Source organism: Phragmites australis, chromosome 13, assembly GCF_958298935.1.
Source record: "Phragmites australis chromosome 13, lpPhrAust1.1, whole genome shotgun sequence".
Taxonomy (NCBI): domain Eukaryota; kingdom Viridiplantae; phylum Streptophyta; class Magnoliopsida; order Poales; family Poaceae; genus Phragmites; species Phragmites australis.
The window spans coordinates 20,102,129-20,119,590 of record NC_084933.1 but is presented as its reverse complement, the minus strand read 5'-3'; the positions used below and the strand labels follow the sequence as shown (position 1 = coordinate 20,119,590).

The following is a 17,462-nucleotide window of genomic DNA, read 5'->3' as shown; positions in this document are numbered from 1 at the left end:
CACAAACGCACTCCTCCGTATAGGACGAACCCCTCCACCATTGGGATACATCGATTGTCCATCCGCACCACTAGCGATAGCAGTGCTTTACAGCCTCCCTCCACCATCGGCCTGCCGTGACTGGTCAACCACATCTAAGGTCGGCGATCGCATTAGCTTGTCCTTTCTCATTGTTCCTCTGCACCTAGGGTTGAAAACGGAGCGGATATTTTTCGCTCCGTAACTAGAAAAAGAGATATGGATAGTCTTACCTGGATACGGATATAGATAATTTTAGATCAAATATGAATACATATATTTTTTTATCCAGATATAGATAAGAAAACGGAAACAATATTTGTGCCATATAAGGATACAGAAAGGGATATCCGATCAAATTAAAAAAGGATAATATTTATTTTCAGTTTTTCATGTGACCCATTGAAGCCCATGAGCATAATCAACAAGGCAACAACCGCCCACCACGACCCTAACTACTTAGAATTTCCCTTATATGTGAAGTTACACTATATTATTATTTTTGTTGTTTTTATACACATAATTTATTTCTCTTATGTGTGAAGTTATACTACATTGTTATTTTTGTTGTTTTCATACGTATAATTTATTTCCTTTATGTGTGAAGTTATACTATATTATTATTTTTGTTGTTTTTATACGCACAATTTAAGGGGTCTTTATCATTTGACAGATATTCAGATCCGTATTTGTATTTTATCTGTATTCACATCGTATTTATTTTTGATACTATCCGTATTCATTTCTGTATCTAGGATTTTCATATTTGTTTCCGTTTTCGGTTAAAAATACGGATAAGAATACAAAACGACCATTATCCGTCCGTATTTAATCCGTTTTCACCCCTATTTATAGCGTTGTTGTCTCCCGAGCACCCAGTGTATTGTCCCCACCATACCGTCACCCACATCATGTTGGAGCTTAAGGTCTTTTACTGTTTCCTGCTTCGGTTATATTTTATTATTTTGTATAGAACTCATATCCATGAACCAATTATATTTATGTACTCTTATAAGTAATTTGTTTTTATATGTTAGCAATGCTATTTTTGCTATATTCATGTAAGACAAGAAATCAACAGTCAAGACATTGTCCTAATGCTGGATTTTAGATATCATATAGCACTATTTCTTTATAAATTAAGTATCACCTTTAGTATCAATGTTTTGTTTTCTTCGTATGGAAAGTAAAATAATATTATGTGCGATATTTAAAAACTATTGCAACATAGAGTACAAGATTTAAAATCCGTTGCAAGGTACGAGTATTATACTAATAATAAAAATAAAAAAGGGCGACGCCTTGGCCTGATTCTTTGTGAGTTTTTATTTTTATATTTTTTATATCTAATATTTAAATAAATAGACTCTTGATGGCAAGATTTGCAGAAATATACGTCTACCGCCCCTGAAAGGGCTCTTTCAGAGAGCGGTAAGAATGTCACGGTGGTAGCGTCACCCCTTACCGCTCTCTCAAAAGGCGGGTAGGGCCCTCCCCCATGCCTGCCCCCCTTACCACCCTCTGAGAGGACGGTTAGCCCCCTTGCCGCCCTCTCAGGGGACAGTGAGCCGCTCTCTTGGGTCTTCTGCATCTGAAGTGGAGCACTGGGTGACTGGGATCGCGTAACGACATCGTAGTCCGGTGTGGCCCTAAGAAGTCCCTCACGAGGTTGAACGGAGGGTCTGACCCAGGCTCATCCTCTTGACTCAGGTATGACGACTGCGATGGTGCCACCGTCGTACATGTATAATCACTCGAGGGCCTGCGAACGAATAAATTTATTAGATACGGTAAATGTGCAAATAAATGTATTAGTATAAAATGTAATGTTGTACGTGTATGGTATGCAGGTGCAGTAGTAGATGGCCAGGCATGAGTGCCGAAGTAGGGTGCGAACGGTCGAGGTGCAGATGAAGACATCTCGGCTTCATCACCGTAGTAATCTACGGAATATATTAGATATACTATTGAATATATTGAATGTGGTAGTGTATTGGCTCCCATTACCTGCGAGGCCTGCGAGCGGTGAAGGTGTCAGCACTGGGCATGGTCTAGATGTCAGTGTCGATAAGTATGTAGGTGCACCTAATATATTTTTTGAAATTAATGCATTAGTAACAAAAGAATATCGCTAACCGCTGTGCGTATGAAAAATACGTACCTATTGTGTTCGGGCCTGGAGGGCGTGGTCCAGGTGGCAGTGTGGATGTCGATCCCGATGGAGGTCGTTGCACATCAGACCTCCTGGACGACTCTCCGTAGACCCCACTCGACCTGGAAGGAGCACCAACGACGTCTGCGGTGGATCGGCATGTGGTAAGCTTCAGGGCCCGCGTGGTCTTCTCGAAAACTCGCTTGACAAATCCTGCTACATCCGCCGCACTAAACTGCATCCCTTGCCTGAGAAGGTACATGGTTCCAGCCGCGTCTCTATGGATATCGTATATGATATTGGCCTGTTGAAACAAATATGAAATGATAATTTCAGTTTATAGTGGTTCTTATGAGATTATATGATAAATAAACGAGACATTAATTACACATATTGTTAATGTTGTGTCCTCATCCTAATGGCCCTGGTAGGCCTCCGTATTTGAAGCAACATGCTACTGGATAGCATATGGGGTGTAGGTGACCCGTGTGCGTGTACGCGGGATGTAACATCGCAGGTACTCCTCGAAGGTAGGCTCGGCGAAAGGACAAGGCTCCTCGACGACATCCTCAAGGGCATGGGTCCACACCGAGACGTATGGCTCCAAGCGATCTGCCCAGAGGTTGCCACCCGGTTGGCCCTTTCGTGTATACATGTAAGTTAACCACGTTAGATAGACTATAAATGAGATGAATGCTATGGATTATATATTTGATTTTAGTTACCTGTGAACGTGGCCCAAAATCGTGCGAATGTTGATGAGAAGGAAAGCCTGGAAGCGTTCGAACTACCTTATCATGCGGTGGGGTGAGTGCTCCTCGACGTAGATGTCGAAGACGAGCAGCTTCTTCGTAAGCCAGTATTCCTCGTTGTGGCTACACAATGGAGACAGACCGACAGACGCACAGTCTTGTATCAACAAGTGGTTGTAGGGGATCCAGACCACGTCCTCTGGACGCAGATGGTCGAACTGCGACCTAAAAAGCTCGTACTCGTTGTGGGCCTCCTCGTGAGCCCAGTGTGGCTGTGGAGAAAAATAGTAAGAAACCGGAATTAAAATTTGTGGCAAGTTAAGCATAGCTATATTTTATACGTACTCAACATCGACACCACAACGAGCCCATGGTAGGCCTATCCTCCTCGGGTTCGTCGTACCATTCCTCAGGGTACGGGGACTGGTCCACAACGGTCCAGCCAATCATGAACTGCTCATATGACCACAACTGCAGCAATAGTGGACACGCAACAAATATGGGTTGTGGCTCCTTTTTAGTGCATGTGTCGCACAAGGTCTGATACGTCACTGCCAGGACAGTGGAGGCCCAGCTCAACTGGGGGACATCATCAGGCTTCGCGTCTGCGATCCACCTCGCCTACGGAACAAGGGTCCTCGACACTAGGTGACCTTAGCCGCTGGTGAAAATAACCTAGCTGAACAACTAAAGCAGGTAGGTCTCCAAGTGCCTCGAGACCGAGTACACACCGGCGTCCGGGTGGATGTATGCAGGCTTGAAGTAATGCAAATGATGATGAGTAAAATATATTTGAAATCGTAAAGTAAATGGGAAGGTAAATTGCAAGGTACATGAAACTAGAGGATCCACTTCTTTGTGGGCCATCGTGCATCAGACAGGAACTCGGGCACGTAGGCGTGTGCGTCGTCCATCCGCTGAACTAGGGCAAACCGCTGGTGCATGAGGATCATCCAATTGGCATCCATGTTGACGACTCCAATGGTGGCTCCAACGCAGTGTAAGCCTAACAGGTAGGCTACGTCCTGCAATGTCGGAGCCATCTTGCCGCAAGGGAGGTGGGAAGTGTGGGTCTCAAGCCTCCACCGGTCGACCAGTGCAGCGATCAGCGAGCGGTCAAAATAGAATCGTCTCACCGCTATCTTAGGGTTCTCTGTCGCTCGGGCCTTCACCAAATGACACAGCGGTAGGAGTCCAGATGCTGCCAATCTGAACCATTTGGAATATAAAGTGAATGTAGAGCATGCAATAAATAAATAAACAGGCACATACGTAGCTAATTAGCGACATACCAGTGCTTCCAATGATAGTCGATCGTAAGTAGCTCCTTAGGGCTACATGGTCGGAAAACTCCTAATTCCGTCTGGTGAATGGCAGACAAGAAGATGTGGTGCTTCTTGTCCACTATAGGGTCAAGAAGCTCGGTGTCGATGGGTGCATCATATCTGCATTGAAACCAAATATAAATAGTTTGTTACATGAAAATATAAACACAGTTACATGAACAGCATTTAACATACACGTACACAAAGTTACATAAACATATTACAACATATAGGTACACAATCAAATACAAATGTAAGGTCCAAATGAAACGTACATATATAAGGCGAAAACCTTACAAATATAACATCGAGATATGCTAAATACATTCACCCTTGAACGCCGTCATGACCCCATCTAAACACCAGGTGCATTTTTCGAACAATACTAGTATGTGTGACCTATTTTATCGCACTTGCTGCATCGCTTCACCTTTGGACTTGGCTCGGATTCATCCATATCGTTTTGAATCCGCCGAGTGTGTTGACGTTCCGGTGTGTACTTAATCCTATCGAAGTCTGGCACATAGATTCGTGAGGGACCTGGATTACTTGTAAACGTATCAACAATGTTGTAGCCATAAAGCTCATAGTTACATATGTTCAGTATCTGATCCTTCATAAAGTAGTGAGAAACATATTGTCTATGTAGCATATTGTGCTCCCCACATGCAGCTATGACATGTGTACACGGTCTGTGTAGCAATTGTGCCTTCTAGCTCGTACAGATGTATGTTCCAATCCTAAGCACACACTATTGCACATGGCGCTCACATCTGCCACCCCTACGACCCTTATCACGGTACAAGACACTGAACCTGTGCTTTACAGTTCCCTCCTGATTGGCACGTTGCATATGTGACTTCTTTGTGGCCTTCTCCATGTACTCACATAGCATTGATCCATACAACATATGGTTATCTTTTATTGCCTTTGAAGCAGTTGTATAGCGATCAATGAAATATCTGTAAGTCCCATGCATAATACCTTCAACAATTCCAACAAGTGGAAGGTACCTCATACCCCGCATGACCTAGTTGTAGATCTCAGCAAGATTAGTTGTCATTATCCCATACATTGCCCCTCCAATATCGTACATCAATACTCATTTCTCTCTTGGCTCATTTTGTATCCACTGTGAAAAGTTTTTAACAGCTGACCCTGACCTCCTTATTATCTGGAGAGTATCTGTTGGGATGCGTCCAAGAGCAATCAAGTCATCTCTTGTGTTTCCTAGCTCAGTTGTCTGTTTCGTGGTTAGTTCGACTAGTCTTGCCTATAGGGCGTTGAACTTTCTCTGCTAGTTTTTTGAATTGTTTGTAAAAGTTTGCACTCATATGCCTCATGCACCACCTGTCCTTCAAATCGGGCCACTCTGCTCTTACACCCCGTTGAACACTGCCGTATTGCATATCCAGCAAAGCCTGCAACGACCCTGCATGTCTATCATGAATCAAACATACATCAGGCCGGTCCAGGACAATAGCATGCTTCACCCGCTCAAAGAACCAATACCAGCTCTCCCCGTTCTCACTCTCCATGAAGGCAAACCCCAGTGGCATGACTTGGTTGTTCCCATCTATCCTAATTGCAGACAATATTTGTCCTTTATACTTCCTAGTGAGGAACGTCCCGTCCAAGCAAATGATGGGTCAACAGTGTCTAAATGCCTTGATGGTTGCCACAAATGTAAAGAAAGCACGTTACAATACTCGCTTCCCGCTATACTTCACATCAGTCGAGAGGTAATGCTTGATGTCAAAGTAACTTCCAGGGATTCTTACACATACTATGGCCAGTTCACGTGGTAGGTTGTTATAGGAATGTTCGTATGTCCCAAATCTCATCTCAATAGCCTTCTGTTTCACACTCTATGCCTTGACGTAGTTTATTGTGTATTATAACCTTTCATTAATAGCACGGATTGTTGATCGTGACTCATACTTTAGGTTATCCGTAATCTCTCCGTACATAACATTGACAACAAAAATAGATGATAGGTTTCGATGAGAGAACTCTATTTTCTCAATATGACAATTATACTCTCTAACTACTGAGCACTCCTAGTAGTCAACCCACTTTTCTTGAATGTGTGCACCCGCCACAGATAATTAGGCACCAAACTCTTGACGTCGTACTCACTTTTGCTCGACTTCACAACCTTGAACTGCCTCCGAAGAGACAACGACTAGATTTCACTGCATCAATAACAGTAAGGGGGCAAGGGGACTAACCACCCTCTTAGAGTACGGTAAGAGGACAGGCGCGGGGAGGGTCTTACCTACCCTCTGAGAGGGTGGTAAGGGGTGACACTGCCAGCTTGATATACTTACCGTCTCTGAAAGGACTGCAACCCTTTTAGAGGATGGTAGACGTCTATTTATACAAATCTTATCATCAAGAGCCTATTTATTTAAATATTATATATAAAAAATATAAAAATAAAAACTCGTTCTTCGTCGTCTCCCGCGTGCTGGGAAAACTGCGAGCTCGGTGGGCCGGCCACCGCTCAGGCCTGGAGCGGGAACGGCGGCCTGCGCCCAGGATTGGACCGGTGCGCAAACGCAGAGCTACTCAGATGGCTCGTTCGTAAAGCGCCCATCCGGATAATGGATCATAAAATTTCCCCATCGGGCAGTCCCCCGCAGCACTGCTCCTCAAACCCTAGCAATCCGCCCGTCGCCATGGCGCCGTTCCGGCGCTGGGCGGACCTGCCCCCCGACCTGCTCTGCCGCATCGGAGACTGCCTCGACCTCAAGTGGTACGCCAGCGCGCGGGGCGCCTGCACGGCGTGGCGCTGCGCGCTCTCGTCGCCGTGCCCGGCGCTCCTCGTCGTGGTCGACGACGCCCGGTGGTGCCCCTACGCCGCGTCGCTGCCCACGCGGAGGTCATTCGAGCTCACGGCCATCGTCTCCGGCTGCCGATGCGTTGGCTCCAGCAACGGCTGGCTCGCGCTCTCCGTCGCGCTCTCCGGCGGCCAGACCGTCTTCGTGCTCCTCAACCCCGTCGCGGCCGTGGAGATCGTCCTCCCGATGCTGATCTACGAGAGCCGGTGGGTCTCCAAGGTCGTCTTCACCCCCAGCCCCGCCAAGGACGACTTTGCCGCCGCAGCCATCTGCGACATCGACAGAATCGCGTACGTCACCGCCGGGGCCAGGAGGTGGGCCGTCATGGACCCCGTCCACCTCACCTGCGGGGACCAGCTCACCGACGTCGTCTACACCGACAAAGGTAAGGTCTACTGCCTCACGAGGTGCGGGGACGTGCACGTGCTCCGCCTCCCCGAGCGCCGCCGCCGGAAACCTGCCAACGCTGATGAGGCGGGGCCCTCAGAGCCTGAGTTTTCTGTACTCCAACCTGCTGCTGAACGCACGGTTAATTTCCGGCCGCTGCGATGGCAACAGCGCAACTGTCGCATGATGCGTTTTGTACATGCCCGATTAATAGATCACGGTCCAACCTTGCCAATGAGGATTACATTCTGCGCAGAGTCGTTTATACCATACAGGAGGGTTCCACCTGAATCTCAAGGACCGCACCTTAATGCACCGGCCACGGTTGAGCCCTTGTTATCGGAGGCCAACCTCCCGTTCAACCCTGCCACTGTCTTTGCTCCGCCGTATGACACCGTGTCGGTGTTCACTAGTGCTAAGAACTTGGTGTTCTGCGAGGGTAATTTGTACCAAGTCTGGAGGAATGCAAGCTGCACTGTTACTCTGCAGCTGCCGGCAGGGGGCCAGCGTCGTGTGTCAGAGAATGAGATCTTAGTTCTGAGGTATTATCCCCGGCGTCAGCCTTGCTGGGATGTGGTGAAGGACTTGGGGGGTTACTCACTTTTTGTGGGAAGGAACAATGCAGTGTCGATGTATGCCGAGGGTGTGCCGGGACTGAGGGGCAACAGTGTGTACTGGATCGGTGGCCGTGGTAGGGATCAGGGCATGGTCTTTGACATGGAAACCGGGAGGTCTACACCGTGCCGGTCTCCTCCGGTTGGCTTTGTACCTGGGCATCCGCATAGCACAATCTGCTGGTACTTCTTGAGCGATATAGTGAGCAACAACAGCAGTAGCAACAACAATAACGGAGGAAGAAGAGTTTATCAGACCCGAGCAAGAGCTCGGGCAGATCTCATGCAGGATATCGAAGAATGATGCGTTGACAAACTGCTTGTCGACATTGTGATAACCACCAACCCCACCAGGGTGGAGGTCGAGTTTATCATCTGGTTTGGCCTAACCGCTTGCTGTAATTGAGAGGAAGAGCCCGATCTGAAAGCAAAGCAAAAAATCTTGCAGAGTGAAGTATTGAGGAATCGCTTGGTGTAGCTGATAGTCTTTTTAATTTCTGTTTCTTGAAATAATGTTGTTAGGCCTGTTAGCTCGTCTGTAGCCTTTATAATATAGGTATGGTCATGTCATGTAACCCAATAATTACCGTCGTCTTTGTATGCTAAATTTTCATGATGTGTTGAAATAAGAAAAAAGATAATGTAATCTTTGGTTGTTGATAATGTTCTGAATAGCTGTATCAGTTTCACTGGAACCCGGAGTTCCTTTTGTGATCTAATACGGGTTGAGATCGCGCTGATGCCTTATTTCTCTTTATTCTGTTTGGACACTCACCCTCCTAATGCCATGCTATGTACAAGAAGCAAGGGTTACATAGTAACAACAACTCTGAACTCGGAGCAACCAATGGCAGAAGCAAAACGACCTCGACGTGCTGCTGCATTCAAGGTTCCAGAGCAGTTTCACTGGGCAGCAGCGTCTGCGGATAAACGCCGTGGCTGCAGCAACCGGACGACGTCATCCATGGCCGGTCTCTGGTCAGGCATCACCGACGTGCAGCGCATCGCGAGCTCAAGGGCTGCCTGCATCCTCTGCTGCGCCTTGAGGGAGATGCTGGGGTCAAGTATCTGCAGGAGGATGTCCACGGAGTTGTCGGACGCCGGTCGCCGGCTGGTTTTCCGGTGATCAGCTCCAGGAGGATGACCCCGAAGCTGTGGACGTCCATGAGGTGCGTTGGTTTCATGGCGCAGTTTTGCTCTGGTTCCAGAAATAGAGCAGAGCAACTTCAGTGAAATCTATTACCGCTTGTTCTCTTTCGTACTGATGTTCAGTCAAAGTAAGATAGTGGATGGTTAGTTGAATAAAGCTGAATGAGATAGGATGGTTTTGAATGGATGGGATGGTGTTAGATGAGATGTTACAAGTAGTTTGTTTGACTATGAGATGTTATGGGAATATATTTAATTAGATGATTGGATGATATAAGAACGTGTTTAGTTATTTAAAAATCATGTATTATATCTATGTATAACTTAATTATTTTATAAAAATAATAATTTTATATTTATTATTATCAATAAACTATACTAGTTAGTACTAATTATTACTAATTCTAATTAATCTTAACTTAAGTTATCAATAATTATCACCAAATACCTATAATAATAATTAGTTATGGTTAATAACATGTAATTGTAACTAATATTTAACTTAAAAATCCTTAATAACTACTGAGAGTCAATAATCATCTCTAACCGCAAGTGATTAGCGGAGTTGACAGAAACTATACGAATTGTTCCATCAATTTTTCTAAATGGGGTGGTATAGGATATTGAAAGAATATTCAAAGAAATCTATATCACTCTGTCCTGTATAAAATGATACAGTTTAGCCAAACAAACCCAGGGACATATGCATATTCATAATCATCCCGTACATATACCATCTAGTTCAAACAACCAAACATTACATAAATAAATGAGTTGAAAACACATAAGAGATGATGCTAGTGCGCAAAATCCTTCTGATATCTGAACTGCACAAGCAAACACTTGCAATCCGAGTTGCATCAATTGAACTGCAAAATGCTTACCTGGCGCAACATAACACTTGTACTCAGTAGTTCAGATCAGAAGCTATGGGAAACTGGTACGCGTTCACCCCGACGACACGATCAGTCCCAAATCCGTAACCCTGGGCTCAAAGTCATCAGCGAGCAGCACATTGCTCGACTTCAGGTCCCTATGCAGCACGCGAGGAGTACGATCGTGGTGAAGGTGCACCAACCCAGAGAGACTGTTCTGCGACAAGTCCAGGGACATGAGCTTCTGAAACTTGAGACCGAACCCAGGAGGCAAGGCTCCGGTCAAGCTGTTCATGGACAGATCAAAAACCTCCAGCTACTCCAACTCAAGAAAGGATTCAGGGATCACGCCGCTGAACCCTGACCCCTGCAAGAACAGCTCGGATTCCAAGAACTGGTTGCTGGACAGGTCAAGGAAGTGCAGGCTGGTGAGGTTGCCGAACAGCGCCGGGTGGAGCACGCCGGAGAGCTGGCTCCCCAGCGCGGCGAGGCCGGCGGGCACCTGCCCTTCGATGATGTTGCCGCTGAGGTCGAGCGACGCGAGCGAGGTGAGCATGGCGAGCTGGTCGGGGAGCAGGCCCCAGAAGGCGCCGCTGAGGTTCAGGGACATGAGCGAGACGCACCGCGAGAGCTGCAGCGGGTTGGTCTGGTTGAAGCATATCCCGTAATTTAGGTCATCTAATGTAACTCATATCAATCTCTAATTAGTAACTAGTATGTACATATTTTTAATAAAAATAGACATTACAGATATATATTGATTAAAGTACGATATTAGATACAATACAGAATTTATTACAATAACAACTTATACATATATTTAAACAAAGTCTCACAGCACAACGTAAATAAGACAAAAGCGATCCAAACCCTACAACCAGCTTGAATACGAACGAAATCTCACTTTTCTATTTTTCATCTCCACCTTCGACGAAGTGAAACTCTGGATCATCTGAATACATATATAGTAAAAGTGAGTACATAAGTTACTCAGCAAACCCTACCTTAAGGGGAGACATTAGATGCATAAAGTTAGATTAAGGATAAGGCTATAGAGTCTTTAGGTTTTGCAGAAAGCTAGCTTTCGATGTAAGGTTCAATTTACAAAGATTATCTTAAAATATTTTTGAGGGAACTCATAAGTTAAGTTTATAGGGTTGTTGGCCCTGGGCTACTTTCATCTCGCCAGTTTCCATACTTCTTTTACCAGTGGACACACAGTCTGGGACACTCTAGTCACATAGCCAACACTGTTTGAAAGCACGGGCATACTGCGCACTCACACGCCAGGGAGGTACTCACGTCGGAATTATGACCAAACCATAGCATATCCTTGACCGAAGACATGGTTATTCGGATAGGTTTAACACTCTGCTGAGGTTGTACACTTTATCCATAATATATGCACAGACTCCAACCTTAGTAACTGGTGGAACTATCATAATGAGACGTAACGTCCTCACAATGCTGCCACAATATCCATACATAGGGCACTAAAATACCATAGGCCTTAAAATTTCCACAGGAAGGACCACTCAGCAATCAAGACTCTGACATAGTTTTAACAATATCACCAGTCGGACTTTAGGTTACGTATTACCCAAGTCTTCTTGACGGGCAGTGATGGGACTGGCGGCGCGGTGCAAAGCAGAGAGCAACGTCAGGTCACGGGGATGAGAGAGAGAGAGAGAGAGAGAGAGAGAGAGAGAGAGAGAGAGAGAGAGAGAAGTCAAATCAAAGCTCAAATGTGTCTATATGATTTGATCCTAATCCAAAGTCAAATCCAAATTCAAATCTTTCATTTGAATTTAAACCCAAAATCCTTCTCTTTTTGTTTTTCTTTTTTCTTCCATTTCCCCTGAGCACAATCTCCCCTTCCTTCTCCCTTGTGCGGCCCACGGAAGCCGGCCCAGCCTTCCTTACCTTTCTCCCCATCCTTCCCCCGCGCTGGCCGCGACTGTGCTACCGTCCCACCTCACCTGCGCGCTCGCCAGCCCCTGCGGGGCCCAGCTCTCGCGTTCCCGGTCACGCACGCTGGCCTACCCGCTCGCGCTCGCTCGTGTGCGAGGTACGCCGTACATGTGTCGTGCATCCATCGCTCGCTCATGCCTTCTCCCTCTCCTCCACCTCATCACGGTGACGCCAATCGTCATTCCCCTCGAGGAAATATCATGGCGACCGTCTTCTACTCACTCGCTCTCTCTCTTCTATCTTTGCCCATGCCCGCGCGCCACCCATACCATCTGGCACCGCGACTTCCTCGCCCTCCCCCCCCCACACATGGCTGGCACAGTGCATCTATGCCCTAGGAAAAAAGGTGGGGCGCTACCCCGCACCTCACTGTTGCACTGCCGCCGCCTACTACATGATGCAGCGACCGCACCACCTCGCTACTCCCTTCTCGTTCTATAAATAGAGCGCCTCGGTGTCTCTCCCTCTCTGTTTCCACATTTCGACCACCACAGCGCCACCGTCGTGCCATTCTTCGCCACTGCAACACGTTGTCACCAATATGTCAACACGTGTTGTCAAGGAACTCCAGGACCTCACCGTTGTCCTTGTGTTGCTCTCCGATGACCAGGAACCCAAAGGGAGGCCGTCTGAGTTGGAGACCGAGCAGCCCGTCACCGCCTCTTTGATGCATCACCGGCCACCGCCCTGCCCAACGCCATTCCTGCTCTTGGTGAGCATTCTCGTCCCCTTACGCTTCCTCCTAGGTAGTTGGTAGCCATCCCCATTCTTCTTCTCGCGCATAGCCACACACAACCACGTGTTTGTCCTTCCGCCATCGTGCTGTGGTTGCCGCTGGTGTGTTGTGCCTTTGTGTGTACTCTGGCCATCGCGTCGTGACGTCCAAGGAGCCCTAGGCCACTTTTTCATGCAGGGAGCGTGCGAGTAGCCTAAGGGAGATGCTACCCAAATTTTATGCACCACTGCCCTCTCCTCCAGTCGCCATATGGTACTATTTCCATCGCGGTTGTCATCGATGAGCTCCCAGCCGAATCCGTCATATCATGTAGAAGCCCAACGCCCTTTAGTTTTTGTGAAACTCCGGCGAAAACCCTGCTCCGACGAGCTCTATGGCAACGTGCCGCCGTGAATCGCTTGTTGCCACCTGTTTTTTCCCCATCACCGCCCTACTCCGCCAGCGCACCCGCACGCGCTTAGACCGACTATAGGCTGTGGCTCGACCTGGAACAACTTGGCCCATGCGCCGCTCCTACCAGGCCAACCTAGACTGCAACGGGCCTTGCCCCAATAGGCTGACCTAGCTTTGTAGCTCGCTAGCCACCAGCCTAAACCCAAGCAGGCTGACACTGTGTAGTCTGGCACTGTGTAGCCTAAGCCCAGCAAGCCCATCCAGGCCTAGACCTGGCCCAATCCAAGCCCATCTCAACCTAGATGGTATTGTTCATGTGGGTCCCAGCTACTATTCAGTGGGTCTCACCCATGCCCCCTATGAATAGTGCAATTTCATATTTTTTCTATTTAATTTTGGATTAGATCCTCTAGGAGTCATAACTTCTCTATTCTGGCTCCAATTTTAGTGATTTTTTTCACCGAAATTCATCTAAATTCATGATCTACTCATCATATCCATTAGGGCTCATTGAATTTCTATTTGGTGTTAATTTGGTTCTTCTCTAGTATAGCTCATTAGTGATCGTAGTCGCAATTATAGAACCGCTAGAATTCTGCGAGTGCTGCGCATGAAACGTCAGGAGCGACGAAGATCCTGACTACAACCAAGACTTTGAAGAAAATCTTGAAGAAGACAAGTCCTATCTCCTTGATCATATTGAACCTACGTTTTCAACTAATCTACATGATCAACTAAAATTGGACTTATATCGCATGTGCTATATATTGCGCTTTTACAAACTGCTTGTAGTAGTTAATCCTATTAAACACTTGCCATGCCATAAATATTATCATCCAAAATACATATCACCCTAGGATTACCTGTTGTTACCTATATTAATGAAAGACGACGCCTTGATATCTAACATGCTTAGAACTGAATACGTCTCATTGGAGACGTTGCTTTTAAAACACTTCTCCTCGGAGATAAGATTTATTGTTATCAATGATAGCTCATACACCATGAATCTTTGATGGTTGTGAATTCTGTGATGATTGTGAAATCCTTGACGTTGTGTGGGATATAGTGGGTGATGTATAAAAATGAGTGAAAACTATTTGGTGGGAGTAGGTGAAGTAGTACTCTGGATGAGGATGCTCCTGAGAGCTTGAGTCACCTCTGTGGTGTTCATTGCTAGAAGATACCTGTCCCTACCATTTAAGGACTGGGTCATTACGTCATCATGCTTATCCACCCTCGTGCAACCATACGTCTTGAATGGATAGGACATGACTCTCCTTCAACAGACTGAGTTAGGCATCATACTAGGAGGCTGAGAGCAGCGAGTAGTCAAATGACTATGTAGCCCTCTGTTTGAGCATGCAGAGATCGACAAATGCTTAAAAAGATAACATGGTGTTTAGTACAAGATCACTAGTACTTGAGGGTAAATCTCGTAGAAAAGCTCGACATGAAAGATGATTGGAGTGTCTCGGTATGATTCACTCCTCTGTTTGCAACAGTTGGAGGCTGAGCATATCGTGTGGAAACAGTGTACAATCTTTGCAGAGTGTAAACCTATTCTAATAGTCGTGTCAACGATTATGGACATGCGATAATAGTAACCGTTTTGACTAGACTCTGGGTGCATGTGTCTTGATGAGTGAGTGTATCGACTAGATATCCGTGTGATGAGGTTGCTGGCTCAATCTGCCAAAATATGTATGGTATTAGAGGTATACTAGATGTGATAAAGGGGACTACAGAGTGTGACGTAGCCCCTCCCAAGACCACACCCCCCCCCCCCCAAATATAACTTGTTACTATTTTCTAGATTTAAAACAGTTTCAAAACCTTTGTTACCAGGTTACCTTGTTTTAAACTGTTTCAAAAGCTTTATTATCAGGTTACCTTGTTTTAAACTATTTCAAAAGCTTTATTACTAGGTTACCTTTGTTTCAAAAGGTTAGCAGTAGAGAATATAACTGGATACCTGCATAAAACCTGCTTTACGCTTAAAACTATCCTATAAAGCCTTATCCTTGAAAATACCCATTATGCATCTATCAACCCTCTTAAAGTAGTATACGACTTATTGAGTACCTTCCGTACTTAATCTTGCTACTTTCAGATTGTTGAGATGGAGATCAAACTCAACCCAGTTAAAGTCAAAGAGAAGAAATCTAAGGTCGTGTCCGCACCCGAGTTGCATGTGACATTGGGATGCATCATTTGTTTCGCTCCATTGTGCAGTAGGCTCTTCTTCTTGGCTAGTCTACTGTGGATCCTTGTCCACCGAACCATATTTCATGACATTTAGATAATTATTTTACTTTATCTTATTCGAACTATGTATTTGATTCATTATGTTGAATTTTGTGTGTATCAGCTACTTGATCCAGTGACTGATATAGGAGGCACAGGAGAACTCGAGGTCAGTGTCCTAACACTCGCACCCTCGATGCCCTACACCCGACGCCGCTCATGCGGCCCTATGCTCGCTCTCCCATCTCTCCCGAGCGCTAACCCTAGTTGTCACCGCCGTCGAAGACCAGCCTCCGACGGCCATCCCCTCCCTCCCTACCACGGATCCGACATGGATACCCACGTAGGTGCCATCCCCTCCCTCCTCGATAGCGCCGATGACGCGAATGGCGCGCGGTGCATGCTCCTATCCGGGCGCAGTGCGGGTGCTGACACGATGGCCCTCCACTGGGCGAGGTACTATGAAACGGCGGAGGAGGCGTGGCCGCTGCTCCACCGCTGTCGAAGACCATCCTCTGATGGTCGTCCCCTCCCTCCCCGACGAGAGGTCCCTGAGCCTGCACCAACGTGAGGTTCCCTGCTGTTGCCACTGCCCATGGAGGCACATATGAGAAGAGGGTCGAAGCCCCGTTGACACTCACGACGGTGGGCTTGCACGTCGTCCTAAGGTGTTACCACCGTCCATGGAGAGGCTGCAGCTCATGCTCGCCGCCGTGGAGGTATGTGCGCCGCTCATATGTATGCCCCCGCCACCATGTCAGGCGATTTGTATGTCGCCGTCGGCGCTTGTGCTCCTGCGTGCTTTCATTCTACGTTGTCTGTGGTAATTGATTTCCGCCATAGGTGCATGGCCTTTGGCTACGTCGACGTTGAGTTTGAGGATTGAGTGCACAGATTAATACTGTTAACATGTGAAGATCGAGTGCGCAGATAAGGGAGATGCAATTTCAGATGCTTGTGGAAATTCTGAATGTACTATATTTGCATGCAGTGTTTCGTACAAATTCATATACTTCAGACCTTCAGTTAAGAACTTAAATTGCTACTTTTCCTTTAGCAGTGTTCTTATCAGTGAGCAAATATAAGAGGAGGCATCTGAATCATCTGGTTTTGATGAGCTATTGTTAATAGGATTAGAGTAATTAGCACTGAGTTAGGTTCACTGCAGTGATGAATGCAAAAATGCATGTACCCAAAATGAGCTACTATCGTGAGAGTTCAGATTTGAACTGGTAACACAAAACTAGTTGAGTCCTCAAGTTTGCTATTATATATCTTTTCATTTTTATTTATGAATTTTCATATTTCCAAATGAATCATAAGTTCAATAAATGTTAAATATGCCATAAAAGAATAAACAGACAATTCAAAATAACTGAAGACATTACAGACTATTAATGCTGCAAGATAGTAGTACATTGTGCTTGGTGGAGTCACGTATGATGCTCTAGAATGGGACACTGTCACTTCTGGACTTTGGAGTGGCGCCTTTGTCCAACGTATTGGAGGCGATGGGACGTTCATGAGTAGGTTTAAAAATGGTTCGGATATTTTCTGTTTTAGATTTAAAAAATAGATACGAATGATGTTATCTAAGATATAGATATAGATATTTTTGGATTGGATAAGAATTATTCTTATCTGGATAAGGATACAGAAACGAAATGCTTTTTAGTTAGATACGGATGCGAAAATGGATAATATTCGAATAAGGATACGGATAATATCATATTCACCCGACTTATTAAAAAACAAGCCTTATCACCATTATCAATAGGGCAACAGTCCACTCCGCCCCTAACTACTAAGACTACATTATTATTTTTATTATTTTTATATACATAATTTATTTTTTTTATATATGATATTATACTATATTATTAGTTTTATTATTTTTATACATACAATTTAAGGGTCTTTATAATTTGGCAGATATCCAGATCTATATTTATATTCGATTCATATTCACACCATATTATTTCTAATACTATCCGTATTCG

General features: G+C 45.8%; 1 protein-coding gene across 1 annotated transcript; it reads left to right on the top strand.

Annotated features, from left to right (window-relative positions):
- Positions 1-6,821: 6,821 nt before the first annotated feature.
- Positions 6,822-8,737, top strand: LOC133888911 (uncharacterized). The gene has a single exon (XM_062329305.1). The coding sequence runs from the start codon at positions 6,854-6,856 to the stop codon at positions 8,393-8,395; it is 1,542 nt and encodes a 513-aa protein (XP_062185289.1). The 5' UTR covers positions 6,822-6,853; the 3' UTR covers positions 8,396-8,737.
- Positions 8,738-17,462: the final 8,725 nt, after the last annotated feature.